Source organism: Muntiacus reevesi, chromosome X (genome assembly GCF_963930625.1).
Source record: "Muntiacus reevesi chromosome X, mMunRee1.1, whole genome shotgun sequence".
Taxonomy (NCBI): domain Eukaryota; kingdom Metazoa; phylum Chordata; class Mammalia; order Artiodactyla; family Cervidae; genus Muntiacus; species Muntiacus reevesi.
Window position 1 is genome coordinate 76850950 of NC_089271.1, and position 26448 is coordinate 76877397.

A 26448-nucleotide genomic window follows, 5' to 3' on the forward strand; every position below is an offset into this window, starting at 1 on the left:
TTGAAATAGCTCAGCTGGAATTCCATCAACTCCACTGGCTTTGTTCACAGTGATGCTTCCTAAGACCCACTTGACTTTGGACACCAGGATGTCTGGCTCTAGTTGCTTTAGGTGTAATCTAAGGTTGTTTATTTGAGGGTTTTCTAGTTTCTTGAGGTAGGATTATATTGTTATAAACTTCCCTCTTAAAACTACTTTTGCTGTGTCCCATGGCTTTTTAATTATTGTGTTTTCATTGTCATTTGTTTCTAGGTAGTTTTTGTTTCCTCTTTAATTTCTTCAAGTGATCTCTTTAATTTCTTCAGTGATCTCTTGGTCATTTATTAACATATTGTTTAGTCTCCCTGTGTTCATCTTTTTTGCAGTTTTTTTTCCCTGCCATTGATTTCTAATCTCATAGCTTTGTGGTCAGAAAAGATTCTTGATACAATTTCAATGTTTTTAAATTTACCAAGGCCTGATTTGTGACTAAGATGTAATCTATTCTAAAGGATGTTTCGTGTGAACTTGAGAAGAAAGTGTATTCTGCTGCTATTGGGTGGAATGTGTTATAAATATCAATTAATTCAACTGGTCTAATGTGTCATTGAAAACTTTTGTTTCCTCGTTAATTTTCTGTCTGTATGTTCTGTCCATTGGAAACTGCCATGTGAAAGTCTCCCGCTATTTTTGTGTTGTGGTCAGTTTCCCCTTTTATGACTATTCAGATCAGTTCAGTTCAGTCACTCAATTGTGTCCAACTCTTTGTGACCCCATGGACTGCAACACGCCAGGCTTCATGGCTATTAGCATTTGCTTTATGTATTGAGGTGCTCTTGTATTGTGAAACATAAATATTTACAGTTGCTGTATCTTCTTGGATTGATCTCTTGATCATTATTTAGTGTCATTTCTTGTCTCTTATAACTGTCTTTATTTTAAAATCTATTTTTTTTTTCTGATATGGGTATTGCTACTCTTCCTTTCTTTTAATTTCCATTTGCATGGAATATCTTTTTAATCCCTTCATTTTCAGTCTGTATGTGTCCTTAGATCTGATGTGGGTTTCCTATAGCAAACACATTTATGGATCTTGTTTTCCTATCCATCCAGCCAGTCTGTGTCTTAGTTGGAGTATTCAGTTTATTTACATTTAAGGTAATTATCAGTATATATTTTCCTATTACCATTTTCATAATTTTGTGTTTGTTTTGTAGGTATTTTTCTTCTCTTCTGTTTCCTGCCTAGAGGAGTTCCTTTAGCAATTGTTTTACCGCTGGTTTGGTGGTGCTCAATTCTCTTAGCTTTTTTGTCTGTAAAGCTTTTACTTTCTCTGTCAAATCTGATTGAGATCCTTGCTTGTTAGAGTAATCTTGGTTGTTGGTTTTTCCCTTTCATCACTTAAATATATCCTGTGTTTCCCTTCTGGCCTGCAGAGTTTGCTGAAAAATCAACTGATAACCTTATGCAGATTACCTTGAATGTTTCTGTTGCATTTTCTTTGCTACTTTTAATGTTTTTTCTTTGCATTTAATTTTTATTATTTTGATTAATATGTGTCTTGGTGTGCTTCTCTTTGGGTTTATCCTGTATGGAACCTTCTGTGCTTCCTGGACTTGTGTAACTATTTCCTTTCCCGTATTATGGAAGTTTTTGTCTATAATCTCTTCAAGTATTTTTTCAGGTGCTTTCTTTTTGTCTTCTGGGATACCTATAATTCGAATGTTTCTGTGTTTATTGTTGTCAAAAAGGTCTCTGCAGCCCTCCTCATTTATTTATTTATTTTTTCTTTACTTGCTCCCCAAAAGTTATTTCCACCAATCTACCTTGCATCTCATTTATCTGTTCTTCTGCCTCAGTTATTCTGTGGTTGATTCCTTCTAAGGTGTTTTTCATTTTAGTTATTGTATTGTTCATCACTGATTGTTCTTTGGTTCCTGTAGATCCTTGTTAATCATTTCTTGTATCTTCTTGATCCATGCCTCCATTCTATTTCCAAGATCTTGGATCTTCTTTACTATCACTACTCTGAATTCCATTTTAGGTAGATACCCTATTTCCTCTTCACTTTTTGGTTTTGTGGGTTTTTACCTTGCTCTTTCTTCTGCAACATATTTCTCTGTCATTTCATTTTGTCTTATTTACTTTTTATGTAATCTCTTTTCCAAAACCCTCAGGATCATAGTTCCACTTGTTCCTGATGTCTGTCCTCAGGTGAGTGAGGCTAATCCAGGATTATGTATATTTCCTGGTGGGAAGGTCTGGTGTCTGCACTCTGGTGGGTGAAGCTTACTGTTTTCCTTCTGATGGGCAAGGACACATCAGTTTGTGTGTTTGGGGGTGTCTGTGAGCTTAGTACAACTTTGGGCAGCACATCTGCTGATCACTGGGGCTGTGTTCCTGTCTTTCTGGCGGTTTTTGTGAAATGTCCAGCACTGGACCCTCTAGATAGGTCTCTGGACCCACTGTGGGCACCGTTCGGGTACGTCAGATTTTGACCTGTGCCAATTCCCACCTGTATTTCCCCGCAAAGTACACTGCTACTAAAGCTAGACTGGTCTCAGCTGTGGGAACACTCTGTCTATTAATACATTCCAAAGACACAAGATTTACCATGCCAATCATAGGGATTTAATCTGCAGCTTGTGAAGCCCCACAGAGAGATTTCCATTCCTCTTCTTTAGTTGCACTACCTATGGGGCTCAGCTTTGTTGTGGGGCTCATCTCTCTGTGTGCCACCCTCATGTGTCTGTTCCCTGCTGAGTTGAGAGGTGGAGAAAGCAGTGACTGATTGGGGCACACTTTACTCATTTAGGCTGGGGGAGTATGAGAAGAATTACTTTAGATTTACCTTCAGAAACCAAGCACTAAAGAATAGAGTGGTATGAAATACTCGATAATGAAAGAAACAAACTCACCAACCTAGAATTTTAGATTTCCTGAAATTTTCCTTTCAAAGTGAGAAAATAAAGAGTTTCTCAGACAAACAAAATTTAAAGGAATTTGTGCCCATACCATCATTGCTGCCCTGCAAAAATGTTAAAAGAAAGTCTTCATAGAGAAGAAAAATGATATAGGTCAGAAATTTGGATCTACATAAAGAAAAGGAGAGAGTTAGGGAAGCAATAAATTAATATATCTATGTCTCTATTGTTAATCTAGCAAATACACTGTTCCAAATAATAACAGCAATGATAATATGGATTATTAAACTTCATGTATAAGTGTTAAAAGATGAGAGTGGCGTTATAAAACACAAAAGTGAGCTATGGAGATAATCTGCTCTAAGTTAACTTTCTCTACCCATTAAGTTGTTGGTGTTCAGTTGTTAGGTCATGTCTGACTCTTTTGTGAACCCCATGGACTACAGCACTCAAGGCTCTTCTGTCTTCCACTATCTCCAGGAGTTTGCTCAAATTCATGTCCATTGAGTTGGTAATGCTATATGCTCATCTCATTCTCTTCCACTCCTTCTCTTTTGCCTTCAATCTTGTCTTTTCCAATGAGTTATCTCCTCACATCAGGTGGCCAAAGCATGAGAGCTTCAGCATCAGTCTTTCCAATGACTATTTAGGGTTGATTTCTCTTAGAATTTACTGATTTGATCTCCTTGTGATCCAAGAGTCTCTCAAGCGTCTTCTCTATTACCACAATTCAAAAGCATCAGTTATTCAGTGCTCAGCCTTCTTTATTGTCCAACTCTCACAGTTGTAAAGAACTACTTGAAAAACATAACTTTGGCTATGTGGACTTTTGTCAGCAAAATTATTTCTTGCTTTTTAATACGGTGTCAAGTTTGTCTTTTAGTTAGTTTTTTAGTTAGTTTTTCTTTCAAGGAGCAATCATCTTTTAATTTAATAGCTGTAGTCATCATCCACAGTGATTTTGGAGCCCAGGAAAATAAAATATGCATTTCCAATTTTTCCCTATTTGCCATGAAATGATGAGACTAGATGCCATGATCTTAGTTGAATGTTGAGTTTCAACAAACTTTTTCACTCTCCTTTTTCATCCTGATCGAGAAGTTTTTACTTCCTCTTTACTTTCTGCCATTAGAGTGGTATCTTCTGCATATTTGAGGTGGTTAGTATTTCTCCCAGTAATTTTGATTCCAGCTTGTAATTCAACCAGCCTGGCATTGCACATGATGTACTCTGCATATAATTTAAATAAGAAGGGTGACAATAAATAAACTTTTCGTACTCCTTTCCCAATTAACCAGTCAGTTTTTCCATGTTCGGTTCTAACTATTGCCTCTTGACCCACATAAAAGTTTCTCAAAAGCCAGGTAGGATGTCTGGCAATCTCATCTATTCAATAATGCTTCAGTTTTTTGTGATCCACACAATCAAACGCTCTAGCATAGTCAAAGAAGCAGAAGTATATGCTTTTCTGGAACTCCCTTGCTTTCTCCATGAACCAGTGATTTTTGGCAATGTTTTCTCTGATTCCTCTGCCTTTTAGAAACCCGGCTTGTCCATCTGAAAATTCTCTGTTCACGTACTACTGAAGTCTAGCTTCAAGGATTTTTAGCATAACCTTGCTATCATGTGAGATGAGCAAAATTGTATGGTAGTTTGAATATTCTTTGGCATTGCCTTAATTTGGGATTGGAATGAAAACTGACCTTTCCTAGTCCTGGGGCCATTGCTGTTTTCCAAATTTGCTGGCATGTGAGTGCAGCATTTTATAAACGTCATCTTTTAGGGTTTAAAATAGCTCAACTGGAATTCTGTCATCTCCACTAACTTTGTTCATAGTAATGCTTCCTAAGGTTCACATGAGCTAATGTTTCAGGATGTCTGGCTCTAGGTGAGTGAGTATACCATCGTTGTTATCCAGATCATTAGGACATTTTTTGTACAGTTCTTCTGTGTACTTTTGACATCTCTTTTTAATCTCTTCTGCTTCTGTTAGATCTTTACTGTTTTTATCCTTTATCATGCCCATCCTTGCATGAAATGTTTCCTAGATGTCTTCAAGTTTGTTGAAGAGATTTCTAGTCTTTCTTGTTCTACTGTTTTTCTCTATTCTTTTGCATTGTTAATTTAAGAATGCCTTCTTAGATTTCTTTGCTATTATCTAAAGCTCTGCATCCACTTAGCTATATCTTTCCCTATCTCCCTTGACTTTCACTTCTCTTCTTTCCTCAGCTATTTGTAAAAGCTCCTTAGACAACCACTTTGCCTTCTTGCATTTGTTTTTCTTTGGGATGGTTTTAATGACTGCCTTCTGTATAATTTTATCTACTTTTGTTTGTAGTTCTTCAGGCACTTTATCTTCTAAATCTAATCCCTTGAATCTATTCATCAACCACACTGTATAATCATAAGGTATATAATTTACATCATACATGAATGGCCTGGTGGTTTTCCTAACTTCTTCAATTTAAGCATCAATTTTGCAATAAGGAGCTGATGATATGAGCCACAGTCAGCTCCATGTCTTGCTTTTTGACTATATAGAGCTTCTCCATCTCTGGCTGCAAAAAATATGATCAGTCTGATTTCAGTACTGACCATCTGGTCAATGTGTTGAGTTGTCTCTTGGGTTTTTAGAAAAGAATGTTTGCTATGACCAGTGTGTTCTCTTGTCAAAACTCTGTTAGCCTTTGCCCTGCTTCATTTTGTATTCCAAGGCCAAACTTGCTTGTTTTTTTTGGGGGAGGTGACTCTTGGCTTCCTACTTTTGCTTTTCAATCCCCTATGATGAAAAAGATATCATTTTCTACCATTACTTCTAGAAGGTGTTGTAAATCCTCATAGAAGCAGACAAATTCAGCTTCTTTGGCATTAGTGGTTGGGGCATAGACTTTGGTTACTGTGATGTTGAATGGTTTGCCTTGGAAATGAACTATGATCATTCTGTAGTTTTTGAGTTCTGACAATTTGTGCTCCACTGGAAGAGGAAATACAAACTCACTCTAGCATTTTTGACATAAGACCCTTATTAACAGTAGAAAAAGGCAAAAAATGTGATACTAGAAGATGATCTCCACCTCCAGGTTGGGTAGTGTCCACTATGCTACTGGGCAAAAGCAGAGGGTAATTACCAATAACCCTAGAAAGAATGAAGCAGCTTGGCTAAAGCAGAAATGATATTCAGCTCTGGTGTTAGATGTGTTCTGTGGATGTGTCTGGTCTTAAAAATAAAATCCAATACCATGAAAAACACTATTGCATAAGATCCTGAAATGTTAGGTCCATGAACGAAGGTAAATTGGATGTGGTTAAGAAGGAGATGGCAAGATTGAACATCAACTTCTTAGGAATCAGTGAACTAAAATGGATAGGAATGGGCGAATTCAAATGACCATTATATCCACTTCTGTGGGCAAGAATTCCTCAGAAGCAATAGAGTAGCCCTCGTAGTCAACAAAAGATTCCAAAAGACAGTTCTTGTGTACAACCTCAAATCCATGAAGTGATTTAGTGTTATTTGAAAGCTGATTTAAATAAGTTGTAAAATATATATTACAGACTCCTAGGAAATCACTAAAATTTTTGTAAAAATAAGTATAATTAACCTGATAAAAGAGGAGAAAATGAATCATATAAAATGGTCAGTTAACACTACAGAAGGCAAGAAAAGAATGGAAAACAAGATTATAAAAAAGAACCAAGGATAATGAATAGAAAATATGATAGCTGCTTATCCAAGTATCATAATCATTCCAAATATGATTGATTTTAATATAGCAATTAAAGACATAGATGTGCATATTTGTGACCTAGGGTGTTGGTGATTTTGCTGGTATGTAAACAACCTACTTCCTATATAATTATGCATGTGTACTTGCTCGGTCATGTCCAACTATAATTATGCATGTGTGCTTGCTCAGTCATATCCAACTCTTTGCAACTCCATGAACTGTAGCCTGGTAATCTCTGTTCATGAAATTCTCCAGGCAAGAACATTGAAGTGGGTAACCATTCCCTTCTCCAAGGGATCTTTCTGACTCAGGGATTGAACCTTGATCTCCTGCATTGTAAGTAGATTCTGAACCATCTGAGCCACTAGAGAAGCCCTCCTATATAATCATGATTCAATTAAAAAAAAAAAAAACAGCAACAGCAAATATGGAAGCCATTGAAGTTGATAAGAAAACAAACAATTTGTTGTCTTTAAGAAACTTACTTTAAGTATAAAGACACATATTTATTAAAAATAAAAGATTGGAGACAGTGTGGCTAAGTTGGAAGAGTAGGAAAACCAAGTTCCTACTCCTTTCAAGAGAACGCTAAAATTACAACTATTCACAGAGTAAGTATCTATAGAATGACCTGAAGACTAGCAGAAAAGATTTTCCACAACTTAAGACATAAAGAAATAACCACAACAAGATAAATAGAATGAGTGGAGATGCCAAATCATCAGCACTCACACAACAGGGTAGGTAACCCAAATATGGGAGAGTAATCACAATAACAGAGATCCTCTCCAAGGAGAAAGTTGTCCAAGCCCCACAATCAAGTTCCCTAAACTAGGCAACTTGCATCCAACAGAGAAGTCCCTGGAACATCTTGTTTTGAAGACCAGTGGGGCTTGTGTATAGCAATTCAGTGGGCTGTAGGAAACAGAAACTCTGCTCTTAAGGAGCACACATAAAATCTTATATCCTTTGCATCACAGAAGCAATAGTTTGAAACAAGCTTTGGTCAGACACTCTTGCTGATCTTGGAGAGCCTCTCAGAGAGGCAAGAAGCAACAAGGATTATGCCTGCACACATAGAATGCCAGTACACATCTTTTGGACTCTGTGAGAGAAGATGAGGGTAAGATGATTTGAGAGAATAGCATTGAAACATGTATACTAACATATGTGAAATAGATGACCAGTCCAAGTTTGATGCGTAAAATAGGACACTTAAAGCTGGTGCACTGGGACAACCGTGAGGGATGGAATGGGGAGGGAGGTGAGAGGGGGGTTCACAATGGGGAGCACATGTACACCCATGGCTGATTCATGTCAATGTATGGCAAAAACCACTACAACATTGTAAAGTAATTAGCATCCAATTAAAATAAATAAAATAATAATGAGAAAAGAAAAAAAAGTGAAAGCTAAGATGAATTAAAATTGTGGAGAACTGCAGCTGGTCCAGAGGAGATAGAGTAGAGCATACATAGAAGAATATAGTGAGATATCAAAGCTAGAAAGTTAAATTCATATGAAACCAAAGAGCTTCTATTTTATTCTGGAGATAATGAGTAGCCACTTAAAGTCTTTAAAATTGAAGTGGAAATGAAATAATGGTATAGGAAAACCAACCAGGAAGACAGTTTACCATCTAGGCATGACGGGATTGGTGCCTGACTGTAGAATACAAGATATTACACATGATAATGACTCGGAAACTGAATATATGTGTAATTTTAGAGGGAAGATTAGAGTATTATGAAATTTGTAGCCTTAATTACTGAAAAGAGGTGGTGCCATGCACTTACATAAAAGTTATAGGAGTAGCCACAATACCAAGATGCATTACAAAGAGTGCTTATAGTGGTACACCTGATGTCCTTGTGATTGACAGGAAAAAAAAAACACATTTTAGTGATTTTTAAAAAGAGTTTGTCTTCATTACCATTATATTAAAAGTCTCTGTACATTTCTGACATGTAACTCAACGAGCCAGATTGCTGGAATTGTATATATTATTGATGGCTCTTAATTTAATGTTTTCAGCTTTGAGAAAAGTTTAACTTGCATAACTCAGTATTTGCATATGCTTTGCATGTGCATCTCAAGTGAGGTCACTATTAAACTCACGTGTAATATAAATATTAACTTAAATTCCAGGATATATAGTCAATTGATGGTTAGTTATTGTTGGTCATGGTCTGAAGTTGTGACTTTTAAGTCCTTCATGGTTATTTGAAATGTTTGAGTGAATTATATTTTAAAACTGTCAATGGCTGTTAAATTCTGTTTGTAGTTTGCATGTCAATTGGACTTTAAGTAGGCATATGTCTTGATATGGTCAAATGGTATCTGGATGATCCTGGAAACCTTTCAAGGATGAGGAAAGATTATTATACTGTTAACAGAAGTGTAAAGTCAACAAAAGTTTAATCATTTGAGTGAAAAATAGAGACACTGATGACTACTTTTCATCTAGAGTTTGATCAATTTTCTATTAAAATACTGACTATACAAAGAAGAATTGGAAGTCCATAATTATCTTGGGTTTGTGGTAAATGTTAACCTTATATAAATGGGTTATTGATAGTTGCTATTATGTTGAACATAAGGTGAAGGTTATTGATGGTTGCTACTAAGTTGAACATGAAGTGAAGATCTTAGGGAGAGATAAATAGTGATTAATTTATGTTATGGAGTGTCCCATCATTATAGTAAAGCTGCATTATGGGTAAAGCATAAAATGCATATACATCTACATAATTTTGTAAAGTGAACTAAAAAGAAACTAATTTAAAAGGGGACACAGAAATCCATTTTGAATTCAGTGTTTGCACTGTATTGAGACTTTAAATTAGTAATCACAGGAAAAAGGTTTCAAAACTGCAAAGTCTGTTCTAAAAGATTGCTCCTAAAAGAGATTCAGAGGGTGAGCCATAAATGAAGTTATGGGGAAAAGTTTAAAATATTTTATTAATACTCTTTGGGGATTTGGAGTCATAAGAAGTATAGAAATGTTTCCCTTCTTGGATTCCACACAAAATTTGTTTCTAGCTTTTTTTTATCCTTGAATAATTCTGGTAACAGTACATTTTGTGTCTGTCTTTATCAGAAATATTGATGACTGTTGTATTCTTTGTTTAGGAATTTCTTTAATAGAGTGATCACTTTAATGTGAGACCTGTCATATCTAGGAGTTTGTTTCATTGTGATACTTTTGAATACTTTGTTAATTACTTTAATTCAACCATCTTTATTGAGCTCAGGAGATTTATTTACAGCATTCTTCCTTCTAGCCCTGTTTGTGTCCTTTGTATTACTATTACTGTTGTTTTGAGGAATGAGATTTAAGAGGCTTCTGAATATATTTCCTACAGATTCATTGTACACTTGCTGTTGTGATATTGGAAACAAGAAAAAAAGATGGGATGCAAAGAGGAGAAAGGGATGTTATTGACATTTGATAATTGTGTGTAAAATGAACATAAACATTGCCCATAGTAGAATTTCAATAGCCTATAATGATTTAGGAAAATTACAGGGGAGCACATTTTAGAACATCTGTTAAAGATTACTTGTTTCTGGGATCATGTCCAAAAAAGGCAAGATTACTATCAAGACAATAGTTTAAAATGCATTATAAAGTGCTATAGTTTACTTATTGTAGTCATGTTAACATCCGTAATGTTAGGCCAACTTTCCCTAGCCTCTACTCAAAGTTGTTTCCTCACAAATACCAACCTTATGAAGGATAAGCAGACAACTATTTAAACTTGTTATTTTTTTTCATAATGACATATCTGTGGCTACCACAAGTGTTATATGGATAATACTTAAAAGATATTCTTTAAGAAATTTAAAATATGTGAAAAATATTTAATTTTGCATAATAAAACAAATAGAATTATTGAGACTACTCAAAGATGTGGATATTTGTTATTAAACTGGAAAACAAGTTGATATTTTGATAGAGGAGTTATTCCTTGTGGACAAAGTCTTCAAATTCGAATTATAAGCATTCATCTTAGAGATTTATAGCTAAAAGGGAAGGACATATTCCAAGTCTTATTTTCTTCAATAATTCTGAAGTCTAAAGAATATACATCTTATCATACCAGTACCACTGTTATGTATCCTAAAGAAAGAGTTAAGCTAGAAACTATTAACACATCATTACACTATAATGTTTATTTATTTTTTTTTGCAATTATTTTATTATCTTTTATTTTTCAGTGGGTTTTGTCATACATTGATATGAATCAGCCATAGAGTTACACGTATTCCCCATCCCGGTCCCCCATCCCACCTCCCTCTCCACCCGATTCCTCTGGGTCTTCCCAGCCCACCAGGCCCGAGCACTTGACTCATGCCTCCCACCTGGGCTGGTGGTCTGTTTCATCACAGATAATATACATGCTGTTCTTTCGAAACATCCCACCCTCACCTTCTCCCACAGAGTTCAAAAGTCTGTTCTGTACTTCTGCATCTCTTCTTCTGCCCTGCATATAGGGCCATCGTTACCATCTTTCCAAATTCCGTATATATGTGTTAGTATACTGTAATGTTCTTTATCTTTCTGGCTTACTTCACTCTGTATAATGGGCTCCAGTTTCATCCATCTCATTAGAACTGATTCAAATGAATTCTTTTTAACGGCTGAGTAATATTCCGTGGTGTATATGTAACATAGCTTCCTTATCCATTCATCTGCTGATGGGCATCTAGGTTGCTTCCATGTCCTGGCTATTATAAACAGTGCTGCAATGAACATTGGGGTGCACGTGTCTCTTTCAGATCTGGCTTCCTCAGTGTGTATGCCCAGAAGTGGGATTGCTGGGTCATATGGTAGTTCTATTTCCAGTTTTTTTAAGAAATCTCCACACTGTTTTCTATAGTGGCTGTACTAGTTTGCATTCCCACCAACAGTGTAAGAGGGTTCCCTTTTCTCCACACCCTCTCCAGCATTTATTGCTTGTAGACTTTTGGATAGCAGCCATCCTGACTGGCGTGTAATGGTACCTCATTGTGGTTTTGATTTGCATTTCTCTGATAATGAGTGATGTTGAGCATCTTTTCATGTGTTTGTTAGCCGTCTGTACGCCTTCTTTGGAGAAATGTCTGTTTAGTTCTTTGGCACATTTTTTGATTGGGTCATTGATTTTTCTGGAATTGAGCTTCAGGGGTTGCTTATATATTTTTGAGATTAATCCTTTGTCTGTTTCCTCATTTGCTATTATTTTCTCCCAATCTGAGGGCTGTCTTTTCACCTTACTTATAGTTTCCTTTGTTGTGCAAAAGCTTTTAATTTTCATTAGGTCCCATTTGTTTATTTTTGCTTTTATTTTCAATATTCTGGGAGGTGGGTCATAGAAGATCTTGCTGTGATTTATGTCGGAGAGTGTTTTGCCTATGTTCTCCTCTAGGAGTTTTATAGTTTCTGGTCTTACATTTAGATCTTTAATCCATTTTGAGTTTATTTTTGTGTATGATGTTAGAAAGTGTTCTAGTTTCATTCTTTTACAAGTGGTTGACCAGTTTTCCCAGCACCACTTGTTAAAGAGATTGTCTTTTTTCCATTGTATATCCTTGCCTCCTTAGTCAAAGATAAGATGTCCATAGGTTCGTGGATTTATCTCTGGGCTTTCTATTCTGTTCCATTGATTTATATTTCTGTCTTTGTGCCAGCGCCATACTGTCTTGATGACTGTGGCTTTGTAGTAGAGCCTGAAGTCAGGCAGGTTGATTCCTCCAGTTCCATTCTTCTTTCTCAAGATTACTTTGGCTATTCGAGGTTTTTTGTTTTTCCATACAAATAGTGAAATTATTTGTTCTAGTTCTGTGAAAAATACCGTTGGTAGCTTCATAGGGATTGCATTGAATCTATAAATTGCTTTGGGTAGAATAGCCATTTTGACAATGTTGATTCTTCCAATCCATGAACACGGTATGTTTCTCCATTTGTTTGTGTCCTCTTTGATTTCTTTCATCAATGTTTTATAGTTTTCTGTGTATAGGTCTTTTGTTTCTTTAGGTAGATATACTCCTAAGTATTTTGTTCTTTTTGTTGCAATGTTGAACGGTATTGTTTACTTACTTTCTCTTTCTGTTTTTTCATTGTTAGTATATAGGAATGCAAGGGATTTCTGTGTGTTGATTTTATATCCTGCAACTTTACTATATTCATTGATTAGCTCTAGTAATTTTCTGGAAGAGTCTTTAGGGTTTTCTATGTAAAGAATCATGTCATCTGCAAACAGCAAGAGTTTCACTTCTTCTTTTCCTATCTGGGTTCTTTTACATCTTTTACTGCTCTGATTGCTGTGGCCAAAACTTCCAACACTATGTTGAATAGTAGTGGTGAGAGTGGGCATCCTTGTCTTGTTCCTGATTTCAGAGGAAATGCTTTCAATTTTTCACCATTGAGGGTGATGCTTGCTGTGGGTTTGTCATATATAGCTTTCATTATGTTGAGGTATGTTCCTTCTATTCCTGCTTTCTGGAGAGTTTTAATCGTAAATGAGTGTTGAATTTGTCAAAGGCTTTCTCTGCATCTATTGAGATAATCATATGGTTTTTATCTTCCAATTTGTCAATGTGGTGTATTACGTTCATTGGTTTGCGGATATTAAAGAATCCTTGCATTCCTGGGATAAAGCCGACTTGGTCATGGTGTATGATTTTTTTAATATGTTGTTGGATTCTGTTTGCTAGAGTTTTGTTAAGGATTTTTGCATCTATGTTCATCAGTTATATTGGCCTGTAGTTTTCTTTGTTTGTGGCATCTTTGTCTGGTTTTGGAATTAGGGTGATGGTGGCCTCATAGAATGATTTTGGAAGTTTACCTTCATCTGCAATTTTCTGGAAGAGTTTGAGTAAGATAGGTGTTATGTCTTCTCTAAATTTTTGGTAGAATTCAGCTGTGAAGCCATCTGGTCCTGGGCTTTTGTTTCCTGGAAGATTTTTCATTAGAGTTTCGATTTCCTTGCTTGTGATGGTTCTGTTAAGATCTTCTATTTCTTCCTGGTTCAGTTTTGGAAAGTCATGCTTTTCTAAGAATTTGTCCATTTCATCCAAGTTGTCCATTTTATTGGCATAGAGCTGCTGGTAGTAGTCTCATCATCCTTTGGATTTCAGTGTTGTCTGTTGTGATCTCACCCTTCTCCTTTCTTATTTTGTTAATTTGGTTCTTCTCTCTTTGTTTCTTAATGAGTCTTGCCAATGGTTTGTCAATTTTGCTTATTTTTTCAAAAAACCAGCTTTTAGCTTTGTTAATTTTTGCTATGGTCTCTTTAGTTTCTTTTGCATTTATTTTTGCCCTAATTTCTAAGATTTCTTTCCTTCTGACAACCCTGGGGTTCTTCATTTCTTCCTTCTCTAATCGCTTTAGGTGTAGAGTTAGGTTATTTATTTGACTTTTTTCTTGTTTCTTGATGTAAGTCTGTAATGCTATGAACCTTCCCCTTAGCACTGCTTTTACAGTGTCCCATAGGTTTTGGGTTGTTGTGTTTTCATTTTCATTCGTTTCTATACATATTTTGATTTCTTTTTTGATTTCTTCTATGATCTGTTGGTTATTCAGAAGCGTGTTATTTAGCCTCCATATGTTTGAATATTTAACAATTTTTTTTTTTTTCCTGTAATTGAGATCTAATCTTACTGCACTGTGGTCAGAAAAGATGACTGGAATGATTTCCAGTTTTTTGAATTTTCCAAGACCAGATTTATGGCCCAGGATGTGACCTATTCTGGAGAAGGTTCCATGTGCACTTGAGAAAAAGGTGAAGTTGATTGTTTTGGGGTGAAATGTCCTATAGATATCAACTACGTCTAGCTGGTCAATTGTATCATTTAAGGTTTGTGTTTCCTTATTGATTTTCTGTTTAGCTGATCTATCCATAGTTGTGAGTGGGGTATTAAAGTCTCCCACTATTACTGTGTTACTATTAATTTCCTCTTTCATACTCGTTAGCGTTTGCCGTACATATTGCGGTGCTTCTATGTTGGGTGCATATATATTTATAATTGTTATATCTTCTTTTTGGATTGATCCTTTGATCATTATGTAGTGTCTTTCTTTGTCTCTTTTCACATCCTTTATTTGAAAGTCTATTTTGTCTGATATGAGTATTGTGACTCCTGCTTTCTTTTTGTCTCCGTTTGCGTGAAATATATATTTCCAGCCCTTCACTTTTAGTCTGTATGTGTCTCTTGTTTTGAGGTGGGTCTCTTGTAGACAGCATATATAGGGGTCTTCTTTTTGTATCCATTCAGCCAATCTTTGTCTTTTGGTTGGGGCATTGAACCCATTTTCATATAAGGTAGTTATTGATAGTGTGGACCCGTTGCCATTTACTTTGTTGTTTTGGGTTCACGTTTATTCAGCCTTTCTGCATTTCCTGTCTAGAGAAGATCCTTTAGCATTTGTTGAAGAGCTGGTTTGGTGGTGCTGAAATCTCTCAGGTTTTTTTTGTCTGTAAAGCTTTTGAATTCTCCTTCATATCTGAATGAGATCCTTGCTGGGTACAGTAATTTTGGTTGTAGGTTAGTCTCTTTCATTACTTTCAGTATGTCCTGCCATTCCCTTCTGGCCTGGAGGGTTTCTATTGATAGATCAGCTGTTATCCTTATAGGAATCCCTTTGTGTGTTATTTGTTGTTTCTCCCTTGCTGCTTTTAGTATTTGTTCTTTGTGTTTGATCTTTGTTAATTTGATTAGTATGTGTCTTGGTGTGTTTCGCCTTGGGTTTATCCTGTTTGGGACTCTCTGGGTTTCTTGGACTTGGGTGGCTATTTCCTTCCCCATTTTAGGGAAGTTTTCAGCTATTATCTCCTTGAGTATTTTCTCATGGCCTTTCTTTTTGTCTTCTTCTTCTGGGACTCCTATGATTCGAATATTGGGGCATTTCACATTGTCCCAGAGGTCCCTGAAGTTGTCCTCATTTCTTTTGATCCTTTTTTCTTTTTTCCTCTCTGCTTCATTTATTTCCACCATTTTATCTTCTACCTCACTTATCCTATCTTCTGTCTCCGTTATTCCACTCTTTGTTCCCTCCAGAGTGTTTTTGATCTCATTCACTGCATTATTCATTTTTAATTGACTCTTTTTTATTTCTTCTAGGTCTTTATTAAACATTTCTTGCATCTTTTCAATCTTTGTCTCCAGGCTATTTATCTGTAACTCCATTTTGCTTTCAAGATTTTGGATCATTTTTCTTATCATTATTCTAAATTCTTTTTCAGGTAGATTCCCTATATCCTCCTCTTTTGTTTGACTTGGTGGACTTTTTTCATGTTCCTTTACCTGTTGGGTATTTCTTTGCCTTTTCATCTTGTTTAGATTGATGTGTCTGGAGTGGGCTTTCTGTATTCTGGAGGTCTGTGGTTCCTTTTTATTGTGGAGGTTTTACCCAGTGGGCGGGGGTAGACAATTGGCTTGTCAAGGTTTCCTGATTAGTGAAGCTTGTGTCAGTGTTCTGGTGCGTGAATCTTGATTTCTTCTCTTTGGAGAGCAATGGAGTGCCCAGTAATGAGTTTTGAGATGGGTCTATGTGTTAGGTGTGACCTTGGGTAGTCTGTATGTTGACGTTCAGGGCTATGTTCCCTCGTTGCTGGAGAGTTTGTGTGGTATGTCTTGCTCTAAAACTTATTGGCTCTTGGGTGGTGGTTGGTTTCAGTGTAGGTATGGAGGCTTTTGGACGGTCACTTATTACTTAAAGATCCATGTAGTCAGGAGTTTTCTGGTGTTCTCAGGGTTTGGGCTTAAGTCTCCTGCCTCTGGATTTCAGTTTTATTCTTCCTGTAGTCTCAGGACTTCTCCAACCATACAGCACTGATAATAAAACTTCCAGTTTAATGGTGAAAAGTTTCTCCCCCGTTAGGGACACCCAGAGAGTTTCACAGAGGTACATGAGGAAGAGGAGAGGGAGGAGGGAGATAGAGATGAGCAGGAGGAGAAAAGGGGGGACTCAAGAGGAGAGAGACAGATCTACGAAGTTGTCTGATCCCAGAGTGTTCTCCGTAGCCCAGACACCCACAAAGATTCACAGAATTGGATTGGGAAGAGAAGGGGAAAGGAGGAAATAGAGGTGTTCTGAAGTAGAAAACAGAGTCAAGATTGGGGGAGAATAATCAACACACTCCTGAATAAAAATGGGAGCTGAATATTGGATTCTTAAATGTTCACAATTTATATCATATACTGAAAAACAAAAATTAAAAATCTAGAGTAGAGGTTAGACTCTTAAAAATACTATATTAAAAACAAAAACCAAAACATAAAAAAAAATTTAGAACTATATATGAAGTTTGGTTTAAAAATAGGGCGTCTCTTTTTTTTTTTTCTTTCCTGTAAGGTTACAGTGTATTGAAAATGAAAATTAAGGAGTAATAAGAGGAGTACTAGAGGACTTTAAAAGAAATAAGAGAAAAAGAAAAATAGAAAATAGAAGAGAAGAAGAAAGAAGAAAAGGAAAAAAAAGAAGAAGAAAAAGAAGAAAAAGAAAAAGAGAGAAAAAAAATTGTTTTACCTAATTAAAAAAATCATAAAAATCTATGAAAATGAAAGTTAAGGAGTAATGGGGGAGTAATAGGGAATTTTAAAGGAAAATAAAAGAGAAAAAAGAAAAAAAATTTTTTTCTTACTTAAAAAAAAAAGAAAAAATATATCTAGGAATTTCTGTGGAGCTCTTGCGGTCAGTGTGGGTTCGGCTCAGTTTCAGATATCTCCTCGTTCCAGCTTACACTTCTCGACATCTACAGGCCCTTCCAGTGAAGTCGGTGTTTTCTTCAGGGACTTTAATCTGTTGTACCAGTCCCTTCTGAAGCAGTTCTCTTTGTTTATTTGACTTCTGTTGCCGGTTTCTTCCGCGCCTAATTTCCGCCCTGACACAGGCGGGCGGAGGTGGATTCTTATTCAGGTAGCTAGTTCCGGTGCGCTGCAGGGAGGGGCCGGCGCTGCCGGGAGGGTCTGGCGCTATTTTCTCCGTCTGGGCTACTCAGGCTCCCGGCTGCTCTGCATGGAGCGCACTCCAGGCTGTGTGCGGTTCCAGCCCTAGGGTGAGTCACAAAAGCGCGGTACACAAAACTGCGCCTGCATTTTGTCCCTACGCCACCCGAGTGGCTCAGGCAGCCAGGCGCTTGACGGGCGCTCTCTCCCCGGGTGCAGCGCGTCTTCTGCCTTGTGCGATCCCAGCCTCAGTTTCCACCCGCACCAATCAGGTGCGTGCGCCTTCTGCCCTCCGTGTCCCCAGCCCCAGTCCCCGCCCGCAACGGCCGGGCTCGTGTACCGTGCCTAGCCACGACCCTCCTGGCGGATGTCGACCATCCAGAATCTCGGGAGGTCTTTTATTAGAAGATGAAGGCCCGTTTGCAGTGTGGCAGGGGATGCGGTCCTTGGGGCCGAGCCTGCCCCCTTCCCCTCCCCCCTGCCTCCTGCCTCCAGAGGGGCTGGGCCTGTCCACGGCCTGCGAGCTCTTCTCAGGACTTTCTTGGTCCCTTTGTTCTGCGAATGACCGGCAGTGTGTTCGGGCCGGTTAATTTTCTCTCTCTCTTTTGCTGTCCCACAGTTCAAGCTGGGAACTCACAAAAGCTCCCTCCGATTGTCCTCAGGGCACTCAGGTCCGGACCCTGCCCCAAGTAATGCCGCCTGCTCCTCTCCGTTCCTCCCCCACTTGCTGGTTGTGGATGCGGGCGTCTGGGGTACTTTTCTGCTGGGAGTTGCTTTTAGGCTCGTAATCTGTGGGTTTTATTTATTGTATCCCTCACAGTCAGATTCAAACTCTGAGATTCAAACACTTCCCCCAGGCCCGCCAGTGCAAGGGTTTCCCGGTGTCTGGAAATGTCCTCTATTAAGACCCTTCCCGGGACGGATCTCCATCCTTAGCTCTTTTGACTCACTTTTTATCTTTTATATTTTGTCCTACCTCCTTTCGAAGACAATGGGCTGCTTTTCTGGGCGTCTGATGACCTCAGCTAGCGATCAGAAGTTGTTTTGTGAAGTTTGCTCTGGGTTCAGTTATTCTTTTGATGAATTTCTAGGAGAGAAAGTGGTCTCCCCGTCCTACTCCTCCACCATCTTGGCTCCTCCCTCCACTATAATGTTTAAAAAGAAAGTTGCTTCTTTTTATTAAACACGATGATGTTCAGCTTAAAGATTTTTGTTTATTTTTATGAGTAAAAATTTGAACCTTATAAATAAATATTTTGGAAGTGAGGGCAAGAACAAGGAATATTGTTAAATAAAAATCTGAATATAGGTGCATTTTTAAATTATAAAACCATGTTAAATTCCATAGATGCTATTAATTGCTCAAGTAGATACTAGGATATGATAAAATCACTTAAAATTCAACAAGAGTGAAGACTTTTTTTTTTTTCACTATTTATCAATTTTGATATGATTTCCCTTTGTCCAAATAATGTAACTAATATGGTAATTTAACATGCACTGTCTCTTTTAGGACTGGATCTGCCATTTATGATGATGCCGCATCCCCTACTTCCAGTCAGCTTACCTCCTGCATCAGTTGCTATGGCAATGAATCAGATGAACCATCTCAATACTATTGCCAACATGGCTGCTGCAGCCCAGATTCACAGTCCACTCTCCAGAGCTGGGGCCTCAGTTATAAAGGTAAGAATTGTAATTTAGAAGAGGATAAAGCAATTAATAACATTTACATTTTGATAACATAATAATAATTCCATGAATTCTTAAGTATAAACACACAGCTCATTAACTCAGTTGCTTAGCATAAAGTATTGATGAGTTTGATTTCTGACTAGGCTTGCTAAGGTGTTTTTGTTATTGTCATTTGTTTTCATTCAATGACCACAGATACTACCTTTAGTTCTAGCATCCTGTCTTGTATTCATGAGCACAGTCTGTGGGAGGTGTGCCCAGATAAAGAGAGAGCAGAAGAATGTGCAAAATCCATTCCCATCACTGGGGTGAAACAAAGTAAACACTGCATCTTCTTTGTGTTTGTGAGGCAGTTGTGGAATACTATATATCATAAAAGATTTATAGCTAAAAAGACCTGAATTTCAATTCTGATGCTGCTGCTTAATATCTGAATGACCTTGGATATAACAATTAACCCTCCTTGACTTTTTCCTCAACTGTAAAATAAAAGTCATAATCTATCCCACCTATTTCATTGGCTGTCTGGAGGTAATATGAGTAAAATACAGTTTAAAATTGTGAAACATTAAACAAATCCTTATGATAATTTATAATATTCAGTTCAGTTCTGTCGCTCAGTCATGTCCGACTCTGCGATTCCATGGACTGCAGCACGCCAGGCTTCCCTGTCCATCACCAACTCCCAGAGCTTACTCAAAGTATTGTCCATAGAGTCGGTGATGCTATCCAACCATGTCATCCTGTCATCCCCTTCTCCACCTGCCTTCAATCTTCCCCAGCATCAGGGTCTTTTCCAGTGAGTCAGTTCTTTGCACCAGGTGGTCAAAATATTGGAGTTTTATCATTATCATATTCTAGAATAAAATTTTTCAAATTTTCAGGACCATTGAGTAATGAAGCACAAATATTTTATAATCTTCCTTGTGTTTCCTATTAGTTTGTCACATGATCCTTTTGCCCTCCAAGTATAACATGAACTAAGTTTTGTAATACATTTTTCCTTTTGTGGAGAAGATAATATAAGGGTGTAGAGAATCAAATAGTATAGTTAATCAGGGAAACCCTTGATTTGTTCCTTTGTTCCTCCATTTATTCAACAAACATTATATTCAATATGTATACATCATATAGGGCAATATGGGAAATAATTAGGATGTAGTTCCTGAGTTCCAGGACCCACAACCTAAATTCTAGATGAACAACAAGTGCACATTTAACTTGCATAACAACACAGACTGTGATGCATAGCAATCCATCACGCTTTACATGAATTTAGAGGAGGGAGAGAGCAAATCTAGATTGGAGAAGAGAGGGAGCAGGAATCACAAATGGTATTACAGTTGATGGATTTGAGCTGGGCCTTGCAATATTGATGTTATTGTAATAGGTGAACATGGAAGAAAAAGAACTGAAGGCAGAAGAAATGTGAGATTCTAGACATATTTGTTCAATTTTAAATTAGCTTCTAGTTAGGTGAACTTCTAAAACAATGAAAAAAATTTAAAATATAACTTTTATAGGAAAGGGAAAGAACTGATAAATTTTTATTATGCTCCATACATATGTTCATGGCCAAGTAGCAGTATGCTTTCTCTAAGGACTGTGGCCCTCAGTGAATTAGTCTGTTTTGACTAAAAGTGATGAGAGTATGGACATCTTTATCTTGTTCCTAATCTTAGAGGAAATACTTTCAGCTTTTTGCATTTGAGTATGATGTTAGCTGTAGATTTATCATATATGGCCTTTATTATGCTGAAATATGTTCCCTATATGCTCACTTTCTGGAGAATCTGAAGACACTGATATCTGGTTTTAAAGCATTGTGGGTCCATCTGTATTTTTTCTTTTCTATTGATTGAATCCCTATTATGCATCATGTGATTTTTAAGGCTTGTGACCTAATAGGGAGAGACAAAAAATAGTCTTTGATCTAAAATGTAAACAGATTAAAATGAACTAATGTGTACTATTTTGAAAACATGCTTTTGCTGATCTTCTTTTATACTATATGAAGCCAGGATTCCTGAGTCATGTGAAAACTACATATAATGCTTGCCTATATTCTATGTGCTTAAAATTTTAGTAGTAAATGATTATCAGTGTGTTATATTTGTCTTTATTTTTTCAGTTTATTTAAAAAGACAAATGTAAAATGCATACAACCATGATTGCATGTTTATATAATATGTATTTTTATAATGTGACAGTATACTTTTGTTTGTTTCAACGCTCATAGACTCAAATGAACGCACCACATACTGTACTTATTCATAATATCTTTTGACTAGTCTGATAATGTTGCATGTTAAAATGAAATAAAAAACCTTCAGATTCCTGTAATAGGCTTAAAAGTCCAGTGTTTTAGAGTTTGTATTTGGGCCAGCATCCAGTGGTGTGCCTATAGATGAGAAAAAGAAAAGAAAATGAAAACCTCTAATTTATAACATTTGATAATTACTGTGGTATAAGTAATTCCCACCATAGCTGATTTCATGTTAATAGCAGCTTAACACCTTACTCACAGAATTACTGTGTATGTAATAATTAGCTCTAGTTTGAACAAGGCAATACTCTCTTTTAAAACCTTATGTGAAATATAAAATGTTCATCAAATCAGATTCTCTATACCAATATTTCCCCATATCCAGTAAGTCAAACAAAATCTTTTCAAAGTAGTTTACCTCTTATCTTATATTTATTCAGAATAGCGTAACATGTAACTCAAGGTTTGAGATCTCTATAAAAATGAGTAAACAGGATTTTTTTCTATTATTGAAATTATGCCACTTTAACATAAAATAAAATAACATTGGAAAGAGCATAATTTTATTTATGCCTTCTTCTTCTACCAGTGTGTAAACATTTCCACCCCAATGTGAAAAACAAAATGGTGACTAGAGGTGTTGACTTCTGCAAATGCTCTTAAACAGTGAAAACTAACACAAGGGAGACTAGACCTGGCTTCATCTTTTTAATTTCCTTCTCACAGGTAGGAAAGAAAACCATAGCTTTTTAGAGCTTTGGGAAGTGATGTGACTTTTAGAATCTTAGACATCTAAAGAAAATATGCATTTACCTAGGTTTTAATAAATCTCCTATCTCTGTGGTGGTAAACAATCAACAAATAATCTTAGATGCATAGCACATACCTACTACAGCAATGCTATTTAATACAGTAGGCATTAGCCACATGTGGCTACGTCAATTTAAATTAATTAAATAAAATAGACACTTGAGTTCCTCAGTGGCTACTAGCTACATTTCAACTTCTCATTTGATAGTACAGATAGGGAACATTTGCCTATTTACAGAAAGTTTTATCAGACAGCACTGTTTCTAAGAAGTTAGATAGGATGGTTGCAAAGTTCAGAACACTCATAATCTTTGGGGAAAAGGGATAATACACTTGGAAAAATCAGCAAGTGTATTGCAATTAGCCTTGAATTTGGCCAGAAATGATAGTTGTTGCTTAATATTGCCTTACTGTTGTTCAGTCACCCAGTCATGTCCGACTTTTGCTATCCCATGGACTGCAGCACACTCAGGCCTCCCTGTCCCTCGCCATCATGTCCATTACATTGGTGATACCATCCAGCTGTCTCATCCTCTGATTCCTTCTTCTCCATCTGCCCTCAGTCTTTCCCAGCATCAGAGACTTTTCCAATGAGTCAGCTGTTTGCATCAGATGACCAAAATATTGGAATTTCAGCTTCAGAATCAGTCCTTCCAATGAGTATTCAAGGTTGATTTCCCTTAAGATTGACTGGTTTGATCTCTTTGCTGTCCAAGGGACTCTCAGGAGTCTTTTTCAGCACGGCAGTTCAAAAGCATCAATTCTTCAGTACTCTACCTTCTTTATGGCCCTGTTCTCACACCCATATGTGACCATTGGGAAGACCATAGCCTTGACTTTATGGACATTTGCCAGCAAATTAATGTCTCTGCTTTTCAACACATTGTCTGAGTTTGTCATAACTTTCTTGCCAAGAAGCAAATGTCTTCTGATTTCATGGCTACAGTGCCCATCCGCAGTGATTGTAGAGCCCAAGAAGAGGAAATCTGTCACTACTTCCATCTTTTCACCCTCTATTTGCCACAAAGTAATGGGGCTAGAGGCCATGATCTTAATTTTTTTTTAAAAAATTAGTGTTAACAATTTAGTTTTAAGCTGGCTGTTTCACTCTCTCCCTTCACTTTCAGTACCTTCAGCATCATCGAGAGGCTTACTCCATTATTATTGTCATCATCTTCTATTAGATAACAGAGAGCAAGAACAGAATTAACTGATTTAGCATAGGTCTAATAATATGAAATTAAAAGATGCTTGCTCCTTGGAAGGAAAGTTATGACCAACCTAGACAGCATATTAAAAAGCAGAGACATTACTTTGCCAACAAAGGTCCGTCTAGTCAAGGCTATGGTTTTTCCAGTAGTCATGTATGGAGGTGAGAGTTGGACTATAAAGAAAGCTGAGCAAAGAAAAATTGATGCTTTTGAACTGTGGTGTTGGAGAAGACTCTTGAGAGTCGCTTGGACTGCAAGGAGATTCAACCAGTCCATCCTAAGGGAGATCAGTCCTGGGTGTTCATTGGAGGGACTGATGCTGAAGCTGAAACTCTAATACTTTGGCCACCTGATGCGAAGAGCTGACTCATTTGAAAAGACCCTGATGCTGGGAAAGATTGAGGGCAGGAGGAGAAGGGGACGACAGAGGATGAGATGGTTGGATGGCATCACCAACACAATGGACACCTGAGTTTGGATGGACTCCGGGAGTTGGTGATGGACATGGAGGCCTCGCGTGCTGCGGTTCATGGAGTCACAAAGAGTTGGACATGACCGAGTGACTGAACTGAACTGCACTGAACTGAATATGTGCAAATAATCATGTTACATTGCTTTATCAAAAAAAAAAAAAAAAAAAAAAAGAAAGAAACAGATACCCCATCCCCAAAAGAGTTTATAGAATTATATACTGTTTCTCTCTAGAGATATCATACTTTGTTAATTAAGTAAGATGTATTAAGAAGAAGATTTCAGTGGAGGAATATGGCATAATGGGTAAGAGCATGAGCTCTGAAGTCAGATTGTATGCCTGTATTTGAATTCTGATTGCACCATTTCTTGTTATGTGAATTCAGGTAAATGAATTAACCTATCCATACTTGCCTATCAGTTTGCCTTATTTTGCAGTGAAGTGGGGATGATAATTGTATCTACCTCATAACAAGGGGTGTTAAAATAAGACTTAGATGAGACAAACTTGTTAACACACTTAGTGCCTTTATAGTTAGTAAATATTCAGTGTAAGCTAATTATATTTTATTATGTTTTATACTCGAGAATTCATCTAGAAATTGTAATACGTTGAAACTAAGATCATGGCAGAGAGGTAAACTGAGAAGGAAATAGCTTTTCATATATACATTTGTCTGTGCAAATTCTTATCAGTAATAGGACCAAGGCGTCCCCACCATTAGATGCATAAACAGGTATTGGACTCTCTGCAGAGTATCTGTTTACTTGTAATACTTTGATCTTGTGTCACAAAAGGAAGGTTAGGGATCTGGTGGGGACTGGAGAGAGATGCTCATTTTAATATCATAATTGATCTGATTTTTATTCTATTTTAAATTACCTTTGAATATTTCAGTTCAGTTACTCAGTAGTGTCTGACTCTTTGTGAACCCATGGACTGCAGCACACCAGGTTTTCCTGTCCATCCAGTTGGTGATGCCATCGAACCATCTCATCCACTGTCCTCCCCTTCTCCTCTTGCCTCAATCTTTCCCAGCATCAGGGTCTTCTCCAATGAGTCAGTTCTTTGCATCAAGTAGCTTAAGTATTGGAGTTTCAGCTTCAGCATCAATCTTTCCTTTAGGAAAGATTTCCTTTAGGATGGACTGGTTGGATCTCCTTGCAGTCCAAGAGACTCTCAAGAGTCTTCTCTAGCACCACAGTTCAAAAGCATCAATTCTTCAGCACTCAGCTTACTTTATAGTCCAACTCTCACATCCATACATGACTACTGGAAAGACAATAGCTTTGACTAGATGGACCTTTGTTGGCAAAGTAGTGTCTCTACTTTTTAATATGCTGTCTAGGTTGGTCATAGCTTTTCTTACAAGGAACAAGTGTGTTTTAATTTCATGGCTGCAATCACCATCTGCAGTGATTTTGGAGCCCCCCAAAATAAAGTCTCTCACTACTTCCATTGTTTCCCTGTCTATTTGCCCCATCTATTTAAATGTTTCCAAGTGGATTATTTAGTCTTTAGTCTGAACTACACATATATACACACCATATGAAGACACCTGTAGGATTTTCTGTCATTTTCAATGGGTACATTACACACTCCATAAATGTTTGTTGCATAAATTAATGAAAACTAATGATTCATTGGATATTAAACATTGGGGAGTGTTTTAACACAATGATCATTAATGGTACAGATGTTAATTCCAAAACTGACAAAAAACATTGTAAGTTGTAAAAGTTTTTTTTTTTTTAAGTTTTGTTGCTATTTCTGTTTTTCAGTCAGAAATAGTTTGCGAATATTGTTGTGCCTGGGCATGGAGTCCTTAGGTCTGACTCAGATCTCTTTACTGTTGGCTCAGCTATTAGAATTTGCAACTAATAATTAATAGAGCTATAACATGAATTGGAAATTGTATTATGATCATTAGATTTTTAAGTCTTATCCTTCTGTTATATTACTCAATGTGGCAAAATCCTGAGAGCAGAATAGGTAAAATACCTGACTGATATGAACACATATTTTCTTACATTTAAATATCTCATAATGCATTTTGTCTATATTTGTGGGAAAGTTCATCATAGTTTTCTCTGATAACAAATTTAAGAAATTTAAGTAGGAAGCTGTTATTTGGCTGTTTACCAATACCATCTGATTAGCTGTGTTTTTTGTTTGCCTGAGCAGCTGGCAATTAATGAATTGATTGGAAATGGTCACAGGGCAATGGCATTAGCATGTGAACATCTGGCATTAAAATTAGTCAACACGGAGAGCACGTTTTGTAATAATTCAAATTCACTGAGAGAAATCCCTAGTTGAATCTTATTCTAAGTGCTCCGTGGAAAGAAAAACCTATTACTATATTTTAGAACATGAGATGAAGATGCATTGTGTGAGAATTAAGGGCCGTTTGCTGTGTATGTGTGTATGT

General features: G+C 36.9%; 1 protein-coding gene across 1 annotated transcript in view; it reads left to right on the forward strand.

Moving 5' to 3' along the window:
- The window catches only part of DACH2 (dachshund family transcription factor 2), a 791610-nt gene that overhangs the window by 592358 nt on the left and 172804 nt on the right, over window positions 1-26448 (forward strand). The window contains exon 6 of the mRNA XM_065915301.1: window positions 19077-19249. Within this exon, the coding sequence (XP_065771373.1) occupies window positions 19077-19249 (173 nt within the window). The remainder of the gene's footprint in view (window positions 1-19076; window positions 19250-26448) is intronic.